At 44.2% G+C, this 21,394-nt stretch overlaps 1 protein-coding gene across 1 annotated transcript; it reads left to right on the top strand.

Annotated features, from left to right (window-relative positions):
* Window positions 1–4,118: 4,118 nt before the first annotated feature.
* LOC128046795 (GTPase IMAP family member 5-like) lies at window positions 4,119–10,454 on the top strand. Its single transcript, XM_052638997.1, has 3 exons — window positions 4,119–4,161; window positions 8,655–8,703; window positions 9,571–10,454. The coding sequence occupies exons 2-3, from the start codon at window positions 8,661–8,663 to the stop codon at window positions 10,452–10,454; spliced, it is 927 nt and encodes a 308-aa protein (XP_052494957.1). The 5' UTR covers window positions 4,119–4,161; window positions 8,655–8,660.
* Window positions 10,455–21,394: the final 10,940 nt, after the last annotated feature.

Genomic DNA, 21,394 nt, shown 5'->3' with positions numbered 1-21,394 from the left:
GGAACAAAATGGAAAGAGGAGGGAAGGGTGGAATGGACAGAGCCTGTCCAGTCCATGAGCAGAGGCAGGACTTTCCATCGACTCCTGCAGGCAACCCCTTGCTCATGAAGACTCTGGTGTGGACACCATGCCCTCCGTGTCCCTTATGAGATATAAACTTGCTGACAAAGAATAGCCACGGGCAAAAAAATGTGTGAAATGCTCATCTTGTGTGTGGATCCTGTTCTTTGGGCTGCCCCCACTGCACCCTCACCCCATCCCTCCTTACAGTCTAACCAGGACCCCTTCCCTGACAGACATCCCCCGGGCCTCCTCTCCTCTCACTGCTTCAGGTCCCCAGGGCTTCTTGAGCTGAGGTTTGAGTGATGCATTAAGGTCCCTTCTTGTCCTCCGTATCCAGGTTTCTCTGACCAAAGCCGCAGGACCTCCTGCCAGGCTCCCTCTGTCTTCCAGAGCCAGATCACCTAGAAGGGCTACCTGAGGTGTGCCAAGAAGACACCAGCAATGGTTTCCACACCCTCTCTCTTTGGGAACCAAGACACCAAAAGGGAGCTTGTGAGCTCTGGGTTTGCAGGGGTGAAGACTGGGAGATGAGGCCTTGCCCTAGGGAATAGAGTCTCACACAGGAGGATGAGAAGATAAGTCAGATGTTCTAGAGAATTCACCCACGGCTTTTCCTGGTCACAGATCAAGATACGGGTGTTCTCATCACAGAGTGATAGCAGGCAGTTTGCAATGCCCTATCCCGAAAGATAGTGCCTCTGCTCGACTCTTTGGGACCCTCAGACTCATCAGTTCTGGAATCGGTTGGGACCCAAAACCAGACCCGAAGGAAACAGTATTCTCCTAGGGTTGGGTATTTCAGACTCCCTGATGTAGTGAGGCAAGGAACTGGGGTCAAGAGTGTTAAAAAAGACATCGTGTGAATCTAAATGTCCATCAACAGGTGAGTGGATAAATCTGTCAATTCCAGCCAAGAAGTATGATCTGTGACATATAGGGGGAGTCTCTTGAGCAACAGACATGGAATAAAGCTGAGCTGCATAATCTTGATTTGGTAAGTGGTGATTAAAAAAGCAAAACAGGGACAAGTGGAAAGTTACCATGTATCCACAAAGACTCCTGTTTTTCTCTCACTTCCCCATTATTTTTCCTTACTCTGCCCACTCCACTTCCCTTGTTCAGTAAAGATTTACTGAGCAAGGCCCTGACCATCAGAACAAGACCCAGTTTCCCCCAAAGTCAGTATCTCCCATTAGGAAGCTTCCATAAGCTCTTATCCTTATCCTTCAGAGGGAAGACAGAATGAAAGCCACAATCACAGAAAACTAATCAAACTGATCACATGGACCACAGCCTTGTCTAACTCAATGAAACTATGAGCCATGCCGTGTAGGGCCACCCAAGATGGACGGGTCATGGTGGAGAGTTCTGATAAAATGTGATCCACTGGAGAAGGGAATGGCAACCGCTTCAGTATTCTTGCTTTGAGAACCACAGGAACAGTAAGAAAAGGCAAAATGATAGGATACTGAAATAGGAATTCCCCAGGTCAGTAGGTGCCCAATATACTACTGGAGATTAGTGGGGAAATAACTCTGGAAAGAATGAAGGGATGGAGCCAAAGCAAAAACAACACCCCACTGTGGATGTGACGTGATAGAAGCAAGGTCTGATGCCGAAAAGAGCAATATTGCATAGGAACCTGGAATGTCAGGTCCATGAATCAAGGCAAATTGGAAGGGGTCAAAGAGGAGATGGCAAGAGTGAACGTTGCCATTCTAGGAATCAGCGAACTAAAATGGACTAGAATGGGTAAATTTAACTCAGATGACAATTATATATACTACTGTGGGCAGGAATCCCTTAGAAGAAATGGAGTAGCCACCATGGTCAACAAAAGAGTCCAAAATGCAGTACTTGGATGCAATCTAACAAACAACAGAATGCTCTCTGTTCATTTCCAAGGCAAACCATTCAGTATCATAGTAATCCAAGTCTATGCCCCAACCAGTAATGCTGAAGAAGCTGAAGTTGAACGGTTCTATGAAGACCTACAAAACCTTTTAGCATTAACACCCTCCCAAAAAAGATTTCATACATAGTAGTGTGTATATTTCAATCCCATTTCCCAATTCATCCTACTCCCCCATTCCCCCTTGGTATCCATAAGTTTGTTCTCTATATCTGTGTCCCTATTTCTGCTTTGCTAATAAATTCATCTGCATGACTTTTCTAGATTCCACATATTGATATTATACAATATTTGTTTCCTGACTTACTTCACTCTATGTGACAGTCTCTAGGTCTATCCACGTCTCTGCAAACGGCACTATATCATTTCTTTCTGTGGCTGAGTAACATCCCAGTGTATCTATGTACCACATCTTCTTTATCCATTCCTTTGCTGATGAACATGTAGATTGCTTCCCTGTCCTGCTTATTGTAAACAGTGTGGCAAGGAACATTGGGGTGTATGTATCTTTTTGAATTACAGCTTTGCCCGAATCAGGCACAGGGGTGGGATTTCTGGGTCACATGATAGTTCTATTTTTAGTTTTGTGAGGCACCTCCGTACTCTTCTCCATAGTGACTGTACCAGTTTACATTCCCACCAACAGTGTAGGAAGATTCCCTTTTCTCCACACCCTCTTTAGCACTTATTGTCTGTAGATTTTTTTGATGATGGCCATTCTGTTCAGTGTGAGGTGATACCTGATTACAGTTTTGACTTGCATTTCCTGAATAATTAGTGATGCTGAACACGTTTCCTTGCCATCTGTATGTCTTCTTTGCAGAAATGTCTGTTTAGGTCTTCTGCTCATTTTTTTGATTGAGTTACTTGGTTTTTGATATGAAGTTGCATGAGCTATTTGTATATCTTGGAGTTTAACCTTTTGTCAGTTGCTTCATTTGCAAATGTTTTCTTCCATTCTGAGGGTTGCCCTTTCATTTCATTTATGGATTCCTTTGCTATGCAAAAGCTTTTGCATTTAATTAGGTCCCATTTGCTTATCTTTGTTTTTATTTTCATTACCCTAGGGGGTGTGTCAAAAAAGATCTTGCTGAGATTTATGTCAAATAGTGTTCTGTCTATGTTTTCCTCTAAGAGTTTTATACTTCTGGGCCTTACAGTTAGGTCTTTGGTCTGTTTTGATTTTACTGTTGTGTAAGACGTTAGGTCAAATTTTTTTTTTTTTTTTTTTTTTTTGCTCTGGGAGCCTTGATGTGATAGTGACAATGTTGCCTTTTCTATACAAGTGAATAAGTATTTGCTTATTCCAGCAATCAAATATTTTGAGATTTTTTTCTCTAAATTTGTCTTTAACCTCTTTTAAATATCTTCCCAAATGATGTAGTGTTTTGTTTTAATTATTATTTTGGGTCATAATGATTTTTTATACCTTACACTGAGTCTCATTCTTGGTCCAATTCTTGTTTACTTTGTATTTCCTGTCACACTTTATCCCATGAAGTTTAAGCACTCCTTTTTACTTCAAAAATAGACTTAAACCGTGTATATCCCTTGACTTTCGACGTCTGAAAACACCTAACATCTGTTCTTCCACGCGCTGGTGAAATGGCTCAAGGATACACTGAAGAGAACAGCGTATCAGTCCTCAGAAATCACACACATACACGCCTTCTAAGAACAGGCTTCCCAACCCCAAGAAACAAAAGGCAAAGAACAGTGGCTCTGTGGCTCCCAGCTCCGCGGAGTTTCTGGAAAGGAGGACGGCTCCACTCTAATCTGCTCCACACCTGGCTCCAGCTTTGCACGAAGGTAGAGAAGTCCTCCGCGAAAAGTCTGTGATTCTTTCTTGCGCCAAAGAAAATAACTAGCTTTCTAAGTTGGTCTCTTTGGAGGTGCTTTCAAGGGGAGACTCGGATCAGAGTGGTCTCTTTTCACCCATCTTAAAGAGGAAATGGGAGGGGGCGAGGCGCTCGCGGTCTTAGAGGGCAAGCATCCCTTGGGGGTGCACACGCTGCGAACTCGCCGCTGTCCGGTTTCCGCGGCAGTAGTTTCGCCCCGCCCGGAGGACAGGAGGCGCGCTCGCTCCGTCAGCCCTGCTTTCCTTCTTGCCCTGCAGTCGTGCCCTGCAGCCTTCGGCCGCGCGCTCCCGCCGACCCGCCGGCACCGAGCCCGCAGAGCCGAGCCTGGTAAGGGGACGCTGCGGGGGTCCCTGCGTCCTGGAGGATTGGGAGCGGGGCGAAGAGGGAGGGTTCTGGAGGCCGCGGTTGAGTCAGGGCTACTGATTTCTGGTGGGACCTCGAATCGGTTCCATGCTTCTGGGGTCTCCTGTCAGTGAAACCGGGCGCCGGTGTAACGCGTTAGGGACACCAGCAGGCTGGCAGTGGGAACCAACCGGATTTGGGAACCGCTCACCCCGCGTTCCCGCCCATCGCTTTCCACAGCCCTGCAGTCTTTTATGTCTAGTTGCCTACTTCTTAGCTCTTTTGATTTTCATTAAGCTTCACAGCGTTTCATAAAGCTTCGCTGATATTCTCTGATGCTGGGAAAGATTGAAGGCAAAAGGAGATGAGGGAGGCAGGAGATGAGATGGTTAGATAGCATCTCGGACTCATTGGTCATGAATTGAACAAACTTCAGGAGATAGTGGAGGACAGGAAAGCCTGGCGTGCTGCAGCCCATGGGGTCGCAAAGAACTGGACAGGACTGAGCGACTGAACAATAGTTTGACAGCTTGAGAAAACTGAAACTCACAAGGTGCCCTAACTAGGTAGAGCGAACATCTTAAGTTTTACCTTCGTAACTTCACCCATACCACCCCCGCCCCGTCCCTGACAAGCACCACCTCCCAGAGAAGCCTGCTGCAGGAATCCATTCCTAGGGCTCCACAGGACGAGAACCCTCACTGAGCCACGTTCCCAACGAAACCTCTCAGTAGACATTGTTCCAAGACCTTGATCTTCTGAAAGCCACCGCATTCTTCCCCAGATAGCCACGTTTCCTACCACACGATGTAGAATTCGACGCTACGGCAGAGAGACCCCAGCGTGTACAGGAACCATCCCTTGGTCTACTGTCAAACCCTTGTGAAAGCCGTGTTATGAAATTGTGATGCTAAACTGTGAAACCAGTGATGCTGGGAAATAGAGGGACTCAAGCAGATGGGGAAGGAGAGACTCATGAATAAGGCAGATGAAAAATATTTTTACCTTTCCTAAAACAGCAGGAGAGAGCCTACTTTCTAGTGGTTTGATAAAATGGGATAGCATCAAGATAACATCAGGTTCATCCAATTTAAAGATCAGAAGGTATATGATGTTCATTTGCTTCAACCTCCTCCCTAAGCTAGATCCCCCTGCTGTTCCTGTCAGATATCTGTATAATCTCTGTTCCCACACCAGCTCTCTCTTGATTCCTGATCCCATGTCAGGAAGATTAGGGTTTTCTTTGTGGGGAAGAAATCTGCCTCCACTCTTCATTCCCCAACTTTTGTCTGTTCTGCAATTGACACGTGTCATGTTGCTTCAGGTTTACAATGCTTCCGGATGTCTTCCTAGGCTTGATTCAGTTCTTTTAATATCCTGTCATTTCAGCATTTCCATCAATATCCTTTCTGACTAGCCTCTGGACACTTTGGTATTTGTTAATATCTGCCCCCAAAAATCTATTCCTTGGTGAGACGTGTTTCCCCTCGGCAACCTGACCCACTCAGAAGATGCTTCGGGGACGGTGCTGCACCTCTGCTCCCCAATTCGGGACTTTGATGGTGTTTTGTGGCAGCCACAGAGCCCCATTTGGGTGACACTAATCATCAAGTCATGTAAAAACACCAGATTGTTTAAACTGAAATCTTTCCATTCTGAGCAACTTCTGTCCCTGATGATTTTATGTTTGAATAGTCTTTTTTAAAAAAAGGGGGCACACAAGATTTTGCAATACAGTTCTCTTTGTTGGTTTTAGGGCAAGCTTCCAGCCTAACTGCTTCAGTTTATGTCCTGACCATGGATGGCAACATGGTATGTGGTGTTCCAAGAAGCTCAATGACTTTATCTTCACTTCTCCTCCCTGATGAATCTAGGAGAATATATGCAGGCAAAATGAGCCAGTTTTTGTTCTTAGCTCCATGACAGTTGTGTGAACACGGGCATGTTAGTTGAGACTCAGTTTCTTAATATTTTAATAGAAACTTTAATACCTATCTCAATCACATCATAGGGAATTAGGGCAAACAATTAAAATAATGGATATGAAAGAAAAATTGAAAATTACAAATGATGGTGAAGTTCATTATCAACATTGTTACGACTGTCATCATTGTCTTTACTACTTCAATATACTGGTTCCAATAGAAAATGTCATCTGAGATAGAAAAGATGTCAGAGAATTTGAACAATTTAGTAAAAGCTGGAGTATAATTTACTAGAGGTAAGGACACCAAGTGGGAGAAGGTGGTAAGGAAAATGGTCTTCTCAGGGGTTAAGGAAAGGAAAGGGGTGCAGGAGGAAAAGGAAAGGAAAGAATTTATTTTAGTATATTCTGATAGTGTGACAGGGGATGGTTTCCTTAATGAGGACCATTGCTATGGATCCTGACTGAGTGAATAGAAAAATGTATAAAGGTAGAAATAAGAAATTTGCTGAATAGCAAATGAACTATGAAAATCATTTTTGATTCAATGTTAATCAATAAAATGCAAGTTTAAACCAATTAAGACATCCTACTGTATGCCCAACAGGGTGAACAAAAAATTAAAAATCTAGTATTACCAAGTGTAGGCAAAGATTTGTGGGATGCTGGTACGTGGCTGCCGCCAGCATGACTCAACACAAGTTTCCTGGAGTCAGATTTGGCAACATCTAGTCAGGTGGAGCGACTACACTTTCACTGTTCACTTTCATGCATTGGAGAAGGAAATGGCAACCCACTCCAGTGTTCTTGCCTGGAGAATCCCAGGGACGGGGGAGCCTGGTGGGCTGCCGTCTATGGGGTCGCACAGAGTCGGACACGACTGACGCGACTTAGCAGCAGCAGCAGAAGCAGCAGTCAGGCGGAAGTTGGACATTCCAGAGAGATTGTCATGTTGGTAGTAGCACTACTGTTGGTAGTAACAAAGATGCATTTGTAACACCAAATGTTTGTTAAGAAAGAACTGGATAAAATGTTGCATAAATAATGTCACTTCTGTAAAAAAGTAAAATACCAAAAAGTACTGTATCTTAACTTAGATAGATGTGTATGTACAAGTGTAAATACACAAATGAGATAGACACATAAACCTCTCAGAATATTGTTTGCGTCTAAAAGGAGAGGGAGAATGAGACTCGGGGTTGGAGGAGTCAAAAAGTAAATAAATGAAACTATATGTGTAAAGTTTTAACTTTCTCAATCAAACTGAACAGCAGTAATAAAAATGCCAAAATTCTGAGGTTTGTTCATTGCACATCGTGGAATTTGTTTTATTCCTCAGTGTATTTATTTCTCTTCTTAAAATATTTGTTTCATAACTGCATAATCTTTAAAACTGAATAAATAAAATATAGGCTCAGTGATGGTGGTTTAGTTGCTAAGTTGTGTCTGACTTTTGTGACCCCATGGACTATATATAGCCTGCCAGGCTTCTCTGCCCATGGGATTCTCCAGGCAAGAATACTGGAGTGGGTAACCATTCCCTTCTCCAGGGGATCTTCCCAACCCAGGAATTGAACTCAGTTCTCCTGCACTGCAAGCCCATTCTTTACCAACTGAACTATGAGGGAAGCCCATAGGCTCAGAGTTCATCTTAATTATAATTGCAGATTGCATGCTTGTCGTTTCCAATGCAGGCTTACCTTTTCTAGCACCAAGAATGACACAATAGTATCCCTCATCTGAATGAAACATTTATCTCCATGGTTTTGCCAATTTCTGCTTATGTCTACTGGGATTTTTAAGTTGTTATTGGGAGACCCACAAGGAAAGACATTTGATTTAAAACAGAGAAGGCAATGACTTTATCCTGAATTTGTCCCGAATGTTGCTGCTGTCCCTCAGTTAGGGCACCAGTTTCTCTCCCCCCAGCTGCTCAGAGGGAAGGAGGTGGTGACCATGTTCGGGCCTTTTCCCCTTCTCCGTCTCATGTCCATCCTCAAAGGAGCCCTGGACCCCAATTTCACACTCCCACTGGAAGGTGATTTGTACATTCCCCTTTGCCACTGGGATATCCATCTGATACAAAGAGTTTCTGGGACTGGAAATGCCCAGTACTTCAAACAAACCACTATTCATTTACATCAAGGCAACATTTATTCTCTAGTCTAGCAAATTTGCTTTGATTCCAGTAATAATAACAAATAATTTTAAAGTCTTGCTTCTTATTCCATAGAAGAAGGCTTTCTTTATTTCATGCCTTTTCAGCTTGAAGGGGGATAATCAACTGATGTGTATTCAAATATTTCTTGCTTTCCTGTAGAATGAGGAAGAAAAGCAAGAGTTCACTGTGTTAATAACCTAGCATCACCTGGCTTGCTTAAAGCTCTATATGGATATTTGAAAATAAAACATGTTAGAAAATTAGCAATGCAAATGGTTCATCTGAGGATAATTGTTCTCAGCTGTCTGAATTGGAGGTGTCTTATCAACTTATCAGGTCTTATCAACTCCTACAAGGACACTTGCTTTTATTCCTTTCCTCTTTTTATTCTAGAAGTGAATGGAAGGGCTGCAGAGGAGCAGATATGGAACCATGGCTGAAGGTAAGAAACCCTCCAAATTCTCAAGAGCTCTGGACACCTGGAGACAGTTACTGTCTTCCCTCTTCCACTCCCTGACCTCAAACACTGAGACAGAAGAGAAACCCAGTTACTTTAAACTGCAGGAGAAAAAGGCAGCTATCGCCTTCTTTATCTTCCCTACTGTCATCACACCCTACACACCTGAGCATGACACCCTGACCCCTGTGGTGATGTATGGGAAATGTGGAAATAAAACTTCAAGTCATAAGTCAGTGGATTTGGAACCAATTTGTGGAAATGATATCTTCCCCTGCCTGTGCTCAGCTTGAAAAGAGGAAAAGTTCCCCACAGAGATTTAGTAATCCTGTTTGAAAAATAAAATTTCAGAATACTTTAGTAAGGGAAGAACTGACACAGTAAAAGGAACAAAATAACAGATTTTAGGGGCCTAGAATGAACCTAATTCATGTGGGCTCGTAAGAACTCCAGAAGTCCTTGGATTCTCACTCTTCATCTCTTGAAAATTTTAGCTCTTGGCACAGCGTCACCCTTGCCAACTCTTGTTGTTGTTTGTTGTTTTTCAGTCACTATGTCATGTCCAACTCTTTGCAACCCCTTGGACAGCAGCCCACCAAGCTCCTCTGTCCATGGGCTTTTCCAGGCAAGAACACTGCAGCAGCTTGCCATGTCCTCCTGCAGGGAGCCTTCCCAACCCAGGGATCAAACCTGTGTTCCGTGTCTCCTGCATTGGCAGGCAGGTTCTTTCCCACTAGCACCACCTGGGAAGCCCATCGCCAACTATACCCCAAGACAAAATACAAGCTTTAAAAAAGAATCACAAACTTAGTAAAACAGGGGAAATCCTTTTTTTTTTTTTTTTTTTTACAGGCGGGATAGAACATCAGGGCTTTGAACCTTCCTCCTCCTTGAGGATCATCCTGGTAGGCAAAACAGGCAGCGGGAAAAGTGCGACCGGGAACAGCATCCTCTGCCAGCCCGTGTTTGAGTCCAAGCTGGGGGCCCAGTCGGTGACCAGGAAATGTCAGAGGGCAACAGGCACGTGGAATGGGAGGAGCATCCTGGTGGTGGACACGCCCCCCATCTTCGAGTCCAGGGCCCAGGATCAAGAGGTGTATGAGAATATCGGAGCCTGTTATCTGCTGTCGGTGCCAGGGCCCCACGTGCTGCTGCTGGTGACCCAGCTGGGGCGCTTCACCGAGCAGGACGTGGTGGCCGCGACCAGGGTGAAGGAGGTCTTTGGGGTAGGAGCCGAGAGACACATGGTCATCCTCTTCACTCACAAGGAGGATTTGGCGGGCGGATCCTTGGATGAGTACGTGGCAAACACAGACAACCTCAGGCTGAGGAGCCTGGTCCGGAAGTGCGGGCGGAGGTACTGTGCCTTCAACAACCGGGCCTCCGGGGACGAGCAGAGAGAGCAGCTGGCCCAGCTGATGGCTGTGATCGAGGGGCTGGAGCGGGAGCACCAGGGCGCCTTCCTCACCAACGAGCTCTTCTTTGATGCACAGATGCTGCGACAGATAGGGGATGGAACCCATGGAGAAGGTCAGAGGCGCTACCTGGAAAAGGTACAGCTGCAGGTTGCAAAGCAAAAGCAAGACCTGAAAGAGGCTGAGAGAAACGGTGCTTTGAAGGTGCTCCTCCGACTCAAAGCCTGGATCGTTTCTCATGCCAAAATATTTGTTCTTTTCCTATGCCTTTTGATTTTTCTTGCCATTGTAATTAGCTTGTATAGTACACATCAACATTGAGCATTTTCAGATGACAGCTGCCCTCGGCTTCCACCTTTTCAGAGTCGGCATACCTATCTGTGTTGATCAGAAACTTTGTTTGCTTTTTACATAATTTCATTTTCAATTTTGCTTCCTTGCATCAGACACACCATCCCTTTTCTTCGGTTCCTTTTTAGGTAAATAAAATCCAAAAGGAAAGAAATTTCCCCTTTCTGTTGTGTTAAAAATGGTGAAGGTGGAAACTTCCCTGGCAATCCAGTGGTTAAGACCCCTTTCAATGCAAAGGGTGCAGGTTCAATCCCTGGCTGAGAAACTAAGATCCTATATGCTGTGCAGCCAAAAATTAAAGCAAATAAATAAATTTAAGAGCAAAATCTTTTCAAAAATATGGTGAAGACAAGTAATAAACTAACTGCACACCATCAAGAAATATTGGGGAGCTTGAGGAGAGGAAAGTGAGTGGACTGACATGCTGTGTGAGTGAACGTCTCACCGGGAACCTCCTTTTTACAGTTGGAATTCCTTATTTTATTCAGAAACATACTCTGACTTCCTTGTAGGTTAAAAAAAAGATAGTAATAATAAGACACCACACAAGAGAGAAAGACTAGGGTGTTCTGGGATGTCTCTGGGGTGTGAAGAGGCTGGGGGAGAAAGGAGGAAGGCCATAGAGACAGGGTGGGGAGGAAGATCTCTGCATAGTCAGCCACTGGGAAATAAAAGAACCAGAAATCCTTAGAGCAGGGCTAGACAAGAGCCAGATGGTGAGTGTAGGAATTCAGGCTTAGCCGACCATCTGGTCTCCTTCAACACTCAACCATCTGCATGTAGCATGAAAGCCACCCTGGAGAAGAAGGAAGTGACCTGCAAGACTGCATTCCCTACAAGTTTAGAAATTTGAATTGCATGGACTTTTCATATGTGGTGATGAAACATTATGCTTCTCTTGATTTTTTGACCCACTGTTGTTGTTCAGTTGCTCAGCCCTGTCTGGCTATTTGCAACCCCATGGACTCCAGCACGCCAGATTTCCCTGTCATTCACCATCTCCAAGAGCTTGCTCAAACTCATGTCCATTGAGTTGGTGATGGCATCCAACCATCTCATTCTCTGACATTCCTGAATCCTCCTGCCTTCAATCTTTCCCAGCAAAGATTTTTTTGAAAATTTTTTTCTGTTTCTTCTAATGAGTGAGCTCTTAGGTAGCCAAAGTATTGGAGCTTCAGCTTCAGCATCAGTCCTTCCAAAGACTATTCAGGCATGCTTTCCTTTAGGATTGACTGGTTTGATCTCCTTGCAATCCAAGGGACTCTCAAGAGTCTTCTCCAACACCACAGTTCAAAAGTATCAATTCTTTGGTGCTCAGCCTTGTTTATAGTCCAACTCTCACATCAATACATGACTACTGGAAAAACCATAGCTCTGACCTTTGTCAGCAAAGTAATATCTCTGCTTTTTAATACACTGTCTAGGATTGTCATAACTTTTCTTCCAAGGAGCAAGTGTCTTTTAATTTCATGGCTACAGTCACCATCTACAGTGATTTTGGAGCCCAAGAAAAGAAAATTTGTCTTTGTTATCATTGTTTCCTCATCTTTTTGCTATGAAGTGATGGGACCAGATGCCATGATCTTTGTTTTTAGAATGCTGAATTTTAAGCCAGCTTTTTAACTCTCCTCTTTCACCTTCAATAGGAGGCTCTTTAGTTCCTCTTCACTTTCTGCCATAAGGGTGGTGTCATCTGCATATCTGAGGTTATTGATATTTCCCCTGGCAATCTTGATTCTAGCTTGTGCTTCATCCAGACTGGCATTTTGCATAATGTACTCCACATATACATTAAATAAGCATGGTAACAATATACAGCCTTGATGTACTCCTTTCCCAATTTGAAACCAGTCCATTGTTCCCTGTCCAGTTCTGAATGTTCCTTCTTGACCTGCATACAGGTTTCTCAGGAGGCAGGTAAGGTGGTCTGGTATTCCCATCTGTTTAAGAATGTTCCACAGTTTGTTGTGATCCACACAGTCAAAGGCTTTAATGTAGTCAATGAAGCAGAAGTAGATGTTTTTCTAGAATTCTCTTGTTTCTTCTATTATTCAAAAATGTAAAAATGCTCCTCAGTTCACAGAACTGGCCTCAGCCTGGATTTGCTCTGCAGGCTGTTGTTTGCCCACCCCTGTCTTAGAGGAGGTTTTCCATCATGGGTTGAGCTTGGATGTAGTGAAACATCTTGAACCCCAAAGTCAGCACAATCGTGTGTGATACCTGTAGAAATTTGGGGGAAGGGTGGCATTGCACATTTCAGTGGTAGAAAAGAGAAGCGGGAAGACACTGGGGTGAAGTTTGAGTGGTGGTCACCACCAAGTCAGTGGAAAGAGGAAACCAGATGAGGAAGGGTCTGGGTGACCCCTTCCCAACTTCTCCTCCTATGGGATAGCTGCCCATCCCTTCATACCCTGTAGGGGAGACCCACAGTCACACAAGCATTCTGTGACTGGGTGGGTAAGTGATGAGTTCTCTGTGATGCCCAACTCATTGTCCATGTCCCCGCTGGTGATAAAGGTGCAGTTTATCTCAACAGTGCTATCCCATAACCGATTCCAATCTTGTGCAAGGAGTGTTATGTGTGAGCTCCTCAAACCCTTGAAACACCAAGCAACTCGGAGTTCTCAGATCAAGGACCTCCTCCTCAGTGTGGTCTTCCCAAACTGTCTGACCCAAGTTGGCCTCTCCCTTCCTTGACTTCATCCAGTCCCACTCCACCCACACGTAGCTGAGTGCTGAGGGGCAGGGTCTCTGCTGGTCACCAGGGATCTGAGAGAAGTAAGGCCAAGGACACCTGTGTAGTAGAGGGAGGAAGGCATGTAAAAACGAGGATGAGCCAGAAGTGAGAGTCCACACAGGAAAGCAAGAGTAGCCCTCGCTGGTCACGACTAGAGAAAGCCTGGGTAGCAACGAAAACCCAGTGTGGCCAATGAATAAATTAAACTAAAAATGGGTGTGAGAGAAATTTGTCCATGGTGGGATGTCAACCAGAAGGAGAGTACAGGCTTGGGGGGCAGAGGAGCCTTGGCCAGGTTGGGGCCGAGGCTTCTAGAAACATGCCGGCCCCTCCTTCCAGGACTGACTTCAGGCAGAGGGAGCAGGCAAGGCATTCAGAATCACAGTAATCCAAATCTGTGCCCCAACTGGTAATGCTGGGTCAGGCAGGAGATTGAGAATCACTGGAGGAGGCAGGGAGGGACCTGGCTGGGTGGGTTCAAGGCTTTCTCCCCGAGGTTTTTAACCAGGTTAGGAATTTTAGGAAGATCATGCTGCAGCAATGTGGTGGTTGGACTAAATAAGTGTGAGCCTAGGAACATGGCATCACACTCAGAATAAAACAATTCCACCTCAGCCATCCACCGGGGCCTGAGCCGTAATGGGAGGTGTGGGGATGGAGAGGACACCACAGGAATGGGGCACCAAGGGGGTGAATTGACACTGATATCAGAGTGGCACTGATATCAAGGTCAGGAGGGAGCCAGCTGTCTGTTGGCCTCCTGGGGACCCTGGCTCCCCTCACTGCCTCGGCCCTCAGAGGAGACTGGGCTGAGCAGAGGAAGGCCGAGACTTCAGATCTGGTGGAGTCGACATTGAAGCCCTCTGGGCTGGGCAGTCTCCTCCTCCCTCCAGGGAAGGCACTGGACCAGGGAAACTCACTAAAGAAAGCTGGAGGGAGAACCCAGGAATATTTTGCAATAGAGGAAGAGACAGGGTCATGCTCCACCTTGGTTGTTCGCCAAAGTAATTCCTTTGAAAGTGTTCAAATATGAGCTCTGATTCTCCCTCAAACTGTTACAGAAAGGGGATCCCTTCCAGGGCCCGAAAGGGGGCTCTTGTCTAACACTCGGAAATGAATTGTCTGAGGAGACACAGGAGCTGATAAAGCAAGAGAATATTGGGAAGGGCCCACCCGAGGGGAGAGCAGTAGGGTAAGGGAACCCAGGGGAACTGCTCTGCCATGTGGCTCAAAGTCTCAGGTTTCATGGTGATGGGATTAGTTTCCGAGTTGTCTTTGGCCAATCATTCTGGCTCAGGGTCCTTCCTAGTGGTGCATGCCTTTCTTAGTCAAGATGGATGCAAGCAAGAAGGATTCTCGGAGGTGCTAGAACATGTGGCTTCTCCTTTTGACCTTTCCCAAACTCTTCCAGTTGGTGGTGGCTTATTAGTTTGTGTTCCTTACCAGGACTTTCTATGATAAAGTAACTCAAGCAAGTGGTTACTGTGGTGCCTGGCCAGGGTGGGCAGTTTCAGTCAGTGTGCAGTCAGGCAGTTTGACCCTAACAAAAGGGTGAAAGAAGCACAGAAAAGACTCGCCCAGGGGCCATCCCATTTCCTCTGCTTCTCCCTTTGTCATTGTCAGGATAGTCCAGCTCCACGGATTTTTCACATTCTTCAAGATTCCAGGGAAGCCCCTTCAGCATTCAGTGGATGTTGACTCTCTAAGCAGGAGCTTTAGCTGTACATGAAGGTCCTTCCTGATACTAGGAAAAGAGAAGTTTGTTTGCTATTTATTCTTTGCATCTTTGAAAGTTCACAACTTGAAGATTCCCATGTAGGGGACGTACTGTATTTATTATGCTGGTCTGTGGTCAGTGACCTTAGATGTTGCTACTAGGACTTGCTGAAGCCTCAGATGATGGTTAACACTTTTCAGCAATAAAGTATTTTTAAAGTTATGTACATTTTTTTTAGGGGGCTTCCCTAGTGGCTCAGTGGTAAAGAATCCACCTGCCAATGCAAGAGATACAGGATCAATTCCTGGATGGGGAAGATCCCCAGGAGGAAAAAATGACAACCCACTCCAGTATTCTCGCTTTGGAAATCTCAGGGACAGAGGAGCCTATGGGCTACAGTCCATGGGGCCACAAAAGACTTGGAGAGGACTTAGCGACTGAACAATAACAACAACAATAAAGAAAAGGAAGAAACTAGATCTCTCTCTCCACCAGATAGGACACAGCAACCAAAAGGGGGGTTCTCCCCAGACACCAAATCCCCCACACTTTGATCTTGGACCTTCCAGCCCCCAGAGCAGTGAAGAATAAATATTTCTTGATTACCACCTAGTCTTTGCTATTTGTTTTAGCAACCTTAACTGACAAAAAGAATAATAAATGCCTCTTGAGGAGGAAGAGAAGAAAAGATAAAAAGGAAAAGACCTAGAAGGACTAGTACCCCTGAGTCAATTCAGCCATCGCACCCTCTATTCCCACCTCAGGCCTGGGCTCAGAGGAGATATTCTTACATCGAGAATAGAGGGAGCTCACACAGGGCTGGTGGAATAAATCCCAGATGGGTCAAAGTTTTTAGGATCACTCCTTTGGGGTTACTGGATTTTTCCAACCTTTCCAGAACCTTCTCCCTATTCTGCCTCCACCCAGAAGCCTCAGTTCAGTCACTCAGTTGTGTCCGACTCTTTGGGACCCCATGAATCGCAACACGCCAGGCCTCCCTGTCCATCACCAACTCCCGGACTTCACTCAGACTCATGTCCATAGAGTCAGTGATGCCATCCAGCCATCTCATCCTCGGTCATCACCTTCTCCTCCTGCCCTCAATCCCTCCCAGCATCAGAGTCTTTTCCAGTGAGTCAACTCTTCGCATGAGGTGGCCGAAATACTGGAGTTTCAGCTTTAGCATCATTCCTTCCAGAGAAATCCCAGGCCTAATCTCCTCCAGAATGGACTGGTTGGATCTCCTTGCAGTCCAAGGGACTCTCAAGAGTCTTCTCCAACACCACAGTTCGAAGCATCAATTCTTTGGCACTCAGCTTTCTTCACAGTCCAACTCTCACATCCATACATGACCACTGGAAAAACCATAGTCTTGACTAGACGGACCTTTGTTGGCAAAGTAATGTCTGTGCTTTTGAATATGCTATCTAGGTTGGTCATAACTTTCCTTCCAAGGAGTAAGTGTCTTTTAATTTCATGGCTGCAGTCACCGTCTGCAGTGATTTTGGAGCCCCCCAAAATAAAGTCTGACACTGTTTCTACTGTTTCCCCATTTATTTCCCATGAAGTGATGGGACCAGATTCCATGATCTTTGTTTTCTGAATGTTGAGCTTTAAGCTAACTTGTTCACTCTCCACTTTCACGCTCATCAAGAGGCTTTTTAGCTCCTCTTCACTTTCTACCATAAGGGCACTGATACCTGCTTATCTGAGGTTATTGATATTTCTCCCGGCAATCTTGATTCCAGCTGTGTTTCTTCCAGTCCAGCGATCCTCATGATGTACTCTGCATAGAAGTTAAATAAGCAGGGTGACAATATACAGCCTTGACGTACTCCTTTTCCTACTTGGAACTAGTCTGTTGTTCCATGTCCAGTTCTAACTGTTGCTTCCTGACCTGCATATAGGTTTCTCAAGAGGCAGGTCAGGTGGTCTGGTATTCCCATCTCTTTCAGAATTTCCCATAGTGTGTGGTGATCCACACCGTCAAAGGCTTTGGCATAGTCAATAAAGCAGAAATAGATGTTTTTCTGGAACTCTCTTGCTTTTTGCATGATCCAGAGGATGTTGGCAATTTGATCTCTGTTTCCTCTGCCTTCTCTAAAACCAGCTTGAACATCAGGGAGTTCACGCTTCACGTATTGCTGAAGCCTGGCTTGGAGAATTCTGAGCATTACTTTACTAGCATGTGAGATGAGTGCAATTGTGCGGTAATTTGAGCATTCTTTGGCATTGTCTTTCTTTGGAATTGGAATGAAAACACCTTTCCCAGTCCTGTGGCCACTGCTGAGTTTTCCAAATTTGCTGGCATATTGAGTGCAGCACTTTCACAGCATCATCTTTCAGGATTTGAAATAGCTCAACTGGAATTCCATCACCTCCACTAGCTTTGACCTCCAGCCACAGTCTAAGTCTTTGAATTCATTCTCCTTCTATTCCTCCATGCATCTCTTCATCCCAACACACCCACTCAAGGATAGGGTTGTGGGAAATTGGGAAATGAAACCATAAGTCTTTGATGGGAAGAAATCTGAATTACAAAACACAATTTCCTCCCCTTGTTTGTGTTCAATCTTAAAGGAAAAAAGAAATAATAAATATTATTGGTACATGAGTGTTTAAATCTCCAACTCTAACTGTGGACTTGTCTATTTTTCCCCATTTATTTCTGTCTGTTTTTACTTGTTGAATTTTGAAGTTCTCTGGGATTTTTCTGAATCTCGGTTACATATGAGGAGCATCACATTCAACATTACTGTGTCTTGTTGATGAATTAGCCTTTTTACCAAGATGAAGTGTCTTCCTTTAGCCCTGGGATAGAGATAGTATTGTCCTGAAACCGCTGATATTATAGCCACTGTAGGTTTCATGTTCTCAATCTATGCATAATGTATCTTTTTCATCTCTTCTACTTTCACCTCTCTGTGTCTTGATATTTAGGGTGAGATTTCCTTAGACAGTTTGCGGGTAGGTCTTGCTTTTTTACCCCATCTGTCTTATACTCAAAGAGTTGAGATAACTTGCATCTAATATGAGTATTGATATAGTTGTGTTTAAATTCATCATCTTGCTATTTGCTTTTTATGTTTATCCCACCTGTCTTTTTTTTTCTTTTTCTCTGCTTTGTTTATGATGAATTTTTAAGTTTTCATTTTATTTCCACTATCACTTTGTTAGCTATACCTGACTTTATTTTCTTAGTGATTGCTTTACAATTTACAATCAGTACACTTCAGTCACTCAGTCGTGTCCAACTCTTTGCAACCCTATGGACTACAGCATGATAGACCTCCCTGTCCATCAACAACTCCCAGAGTTTGCTCAAACTCATGTCCATTGAGGTGATGCCATCCAACCATCTCATCCTCTGTCGTCCCCTTCTCCTCTCGCCTTCAATCCTTCCCTGCATCAGGGTCTTTTCAAATGAGTCAGCTCTTTGAATCAGGTGGCCAAAGTACTGGAGTTTCAGCTTCATCATCAGTCCTTCCAATGAACATTCAGGACTGATTTCCTTTAGGATGCACTGGTTGGATCTCCTTGCAGTTCAAGGGACTCTCAAGAATATGCACATTTAATTTCTCATCCTCTCTGCAGAGGAGGGTTATATCACTTCACATATACTGGAAGTTCTTTAGAACACTATCTTTTATTTCCTCCCTCCCATCTTCTGCATTATTTATATTATACCTTTTACATTTAAGTGAAATACAAACAGGCTTCCCTGTTGACTCAGTGATAAAAAACCCACCTGCCAATGCAGGAGACTAGGGCTCAATCCCTGGGTCAGGAAGATCCTCTGGAGAAAAAAATGGCAACACACTCCAGTATTCTTGCCTAGGAAATCCCATGGACAGAGAAGCCTGGCAGGCTACAGTCCATGGGGTCACAAAAGTGTCAGGCATAACTTAGTGACTAAAGAACAACAGAATATAAACTCAGCGATATATTCTTCTAGCTTTGTCTTTAAAAGCCAACTATCTTTAGGATAAATTTAGATGATGAAAATAATCTCTTTTTTAAATTTATCCAGTTATTTGCTATGGTCTGTCATTCTTTTGTGTTGATCCCACTTGTCATCCACTTCCACTTTCCATCCATCTGACCCATCTATGGATCAGTCCAGAGCAGCTTGTTGCTCAGTGTCTAGAAACAGTCCTCTTACACAGGCATACCTTAGACACATTGTTGAATTGGTTCCAGATCACTGAAACCAAGTTAATATCACACCAAGTTTTTAGCTTCCCAGTGCACATAAAAGCTATGTTCACACTACACTGTAGTCTATTAAGTGTACAATAGAGTTTTGTCTAAAAAATTATGTACATACCTGAATTTAAAATCACTGACAACCATCATCTAAGCCTTTGGTGAGTCATAATCTTTTTGCTGGTGGAGAGTCTTGCCTCCATGTTGAGGACTGCTGACAAATCAAGGTGAAGGTGGTGGCTGCTTAAGGCCGGCATGGCTGAGGCAATTCCTTAAGATAAGACAACAATGAGTTTGTCATATCAATTAACTTTTCCTTTCATAAATGATTTCTCTGTAACATGCATTGCTATTTCTCATCATTTTACCCACTGTAGAGCTTCTTTCAGAATTGGAATCAATTTTCTCAAACTCTGCTGCTGCTTTATCAACTGTTGTAATTGTTCAGTCACTAAGTTGTGTCTGACTCTTTGCAACCACATGGACTGCAGCACTCTGGGCTTCCCTGTCCTTCACTATCTCCCAGAGTTGCTCAAACTCATTTCCATTGAATCAGTGATGTCATCCACCGTCTCATCCTCTGTCTCTTCCTCTTCCTCCTGCCTTCAGTCTTTCCCAGCATCAGGATCTTTTCCAATGAGTCAACTCTTTGCACCAGGCGGCCAAAGTACTGTAGCTTCAGCTACAGCATGTGCTGTGATTAGTCACTCAGTCATGTCCGACTCTTTGGGACCCCATGGACTACAGTCTGCCAGGCTCATTTGTCTATGGGGATTCTCAAGACAAGAACACTGGAGTGGGTTGCCATGCCCTCCTCCAGGGGATCTTCCCAACCCGGGGATCGAAGCCAGGTCTCCTGGATTGCAGGTGGATTCTTTACTGTCTGAGCCACCAGGGAAGTCATCAGTTTTTCCAAAGAATATTCAGGATTGATTTCCTTTAGAATTGACTGGTTTTCTCTCCTTGCTGTCAAAGGGACTCTTAAGAGTCTTCTCCTAGTACCACAGTTTCAAAGCATCAATGCTTCGGTGCTAAGCTTTGTTTTACATGACTACTGGAAAAACCATAGCTTTGACTATATGGACTTTTGTTGGCAAAGTGATGTCTCTGATTTTTAATATGCTGTCTAGGTTTGTCATTGCTTTTCTCCCAAGGAGCAAGCATCTTTTAATTTCATGTGTTGAGTCCTTTAAAATCACCTATGAGGACTAGAATCAGCTTCTTTCAAACTCCTGTTAATGTTGATATTTTGACCTCTTCCTGTGAATCATGAATATTCTTAATGGCATCTAGATTAATGAGGTCTTTCCAGATGGTTTACTACTACTTTGCCCAGATGCATCCAAAGGAATCACTATATATGGTAGCTATAGCCTTATGAAGTGTATTCCCTAAATAATAAGATCCAAAGTTCAAAATTACTCCTTGATACAAGGGCTATGAATGGATGTGTTCACAGGCATGAAAACAACATTAATCTCACAGTACATTTCCACCAGAGCTCTTGTGTGACCAAGGGCATTGTCAATTAGCAGTAATATTTTAAAAGGAATCTTTTTCCCTGAGCAGTAGGTCTCAACAGTGGGCTTAACATCTTTAGCAAACCATGTTGCAAACAGATGGGCTGTCATCCAAAGTCTGTTGTTCCATGTGTAAGGTACAGGCAGAGTAGATTTAGCATAATTCTTAAGGACCCTAGGATTTTCACAATGGTCAATGAGCATTTGCTTCAACTTAAAGTCACTAGCTATGTTAATCTCTAAAAAGAGAGTCAGCATGTCCTTTGAAGATATGAGGTCAGGCATTGACTTCTCTGGGCTTCCCAAAAGTGCTAGAGGTCAAGAATCCTCCTGCCAATGCAGGAGCTGCAGGAGACACAGGTTTGATCCCTGGGTCAGAAAGATCTTCTGGAGGAGGAAATGGTAACCCACTCCAATATTCTTGCTTGGAGAATCCCATGGACATAGGAGCCTAGTGGGCTACAGTCCATGGGATTGTAAAGAGTCAGATATGACTTAGCAACTAAGCATGCATACATGATTGACTTCTCCTCTGTAGCTATGAAAGTTCTAGACAGTATGTTTTTTTCCCCCAAGATAAGGCTGTTACACTTACACTGGAAATCTGTTGTTTATCTTAGCTAGATCTTCTGAATAACTTACATGCATTTCTACATCAGCTCTGGCTGCTTCACTGTGCACATTTATGTTATGGAGATGGCTTCTTTCCTCAAACTTCATTAACCAACCT

The sequence above is a fragment of the Budorcas taxicolor genome, chromosome 4, assembly GCF_023091745.1.
Source record: "Budorcas taxicolor isolate Tak-1 chromosome 4, Takin1.1, whole genome shotgun sequence".
Classification (NCBI taxonomy): Eukaryota; Metazoa; Chordata; class Mammalia; order Artiodactyla; family Bovidae; genus Budorcas; species Budorcas taxicolor.
This window is presented reverse-complemented; position numbering and strand designations above follow the sequence as displayed.

What these genes read in the sequence shown, in the direction of transcription:
- LOC128046795 (XM_052638997.1), top strand. Translation starts at nt 8,661, where the DNA reads ATGGAAGGGCTGCAGAGGAGCAGATATGGAACCATGGCTGAAG. An exon ending in ATATGGAACCATGGCTGAAG is followed by an intron (nt 8,704 to 9,570) that starts GTAAGAAACCCT and finishes TTTTTTTTACAG; the next exon opens with GCGGGATAGAACATCAGGGC.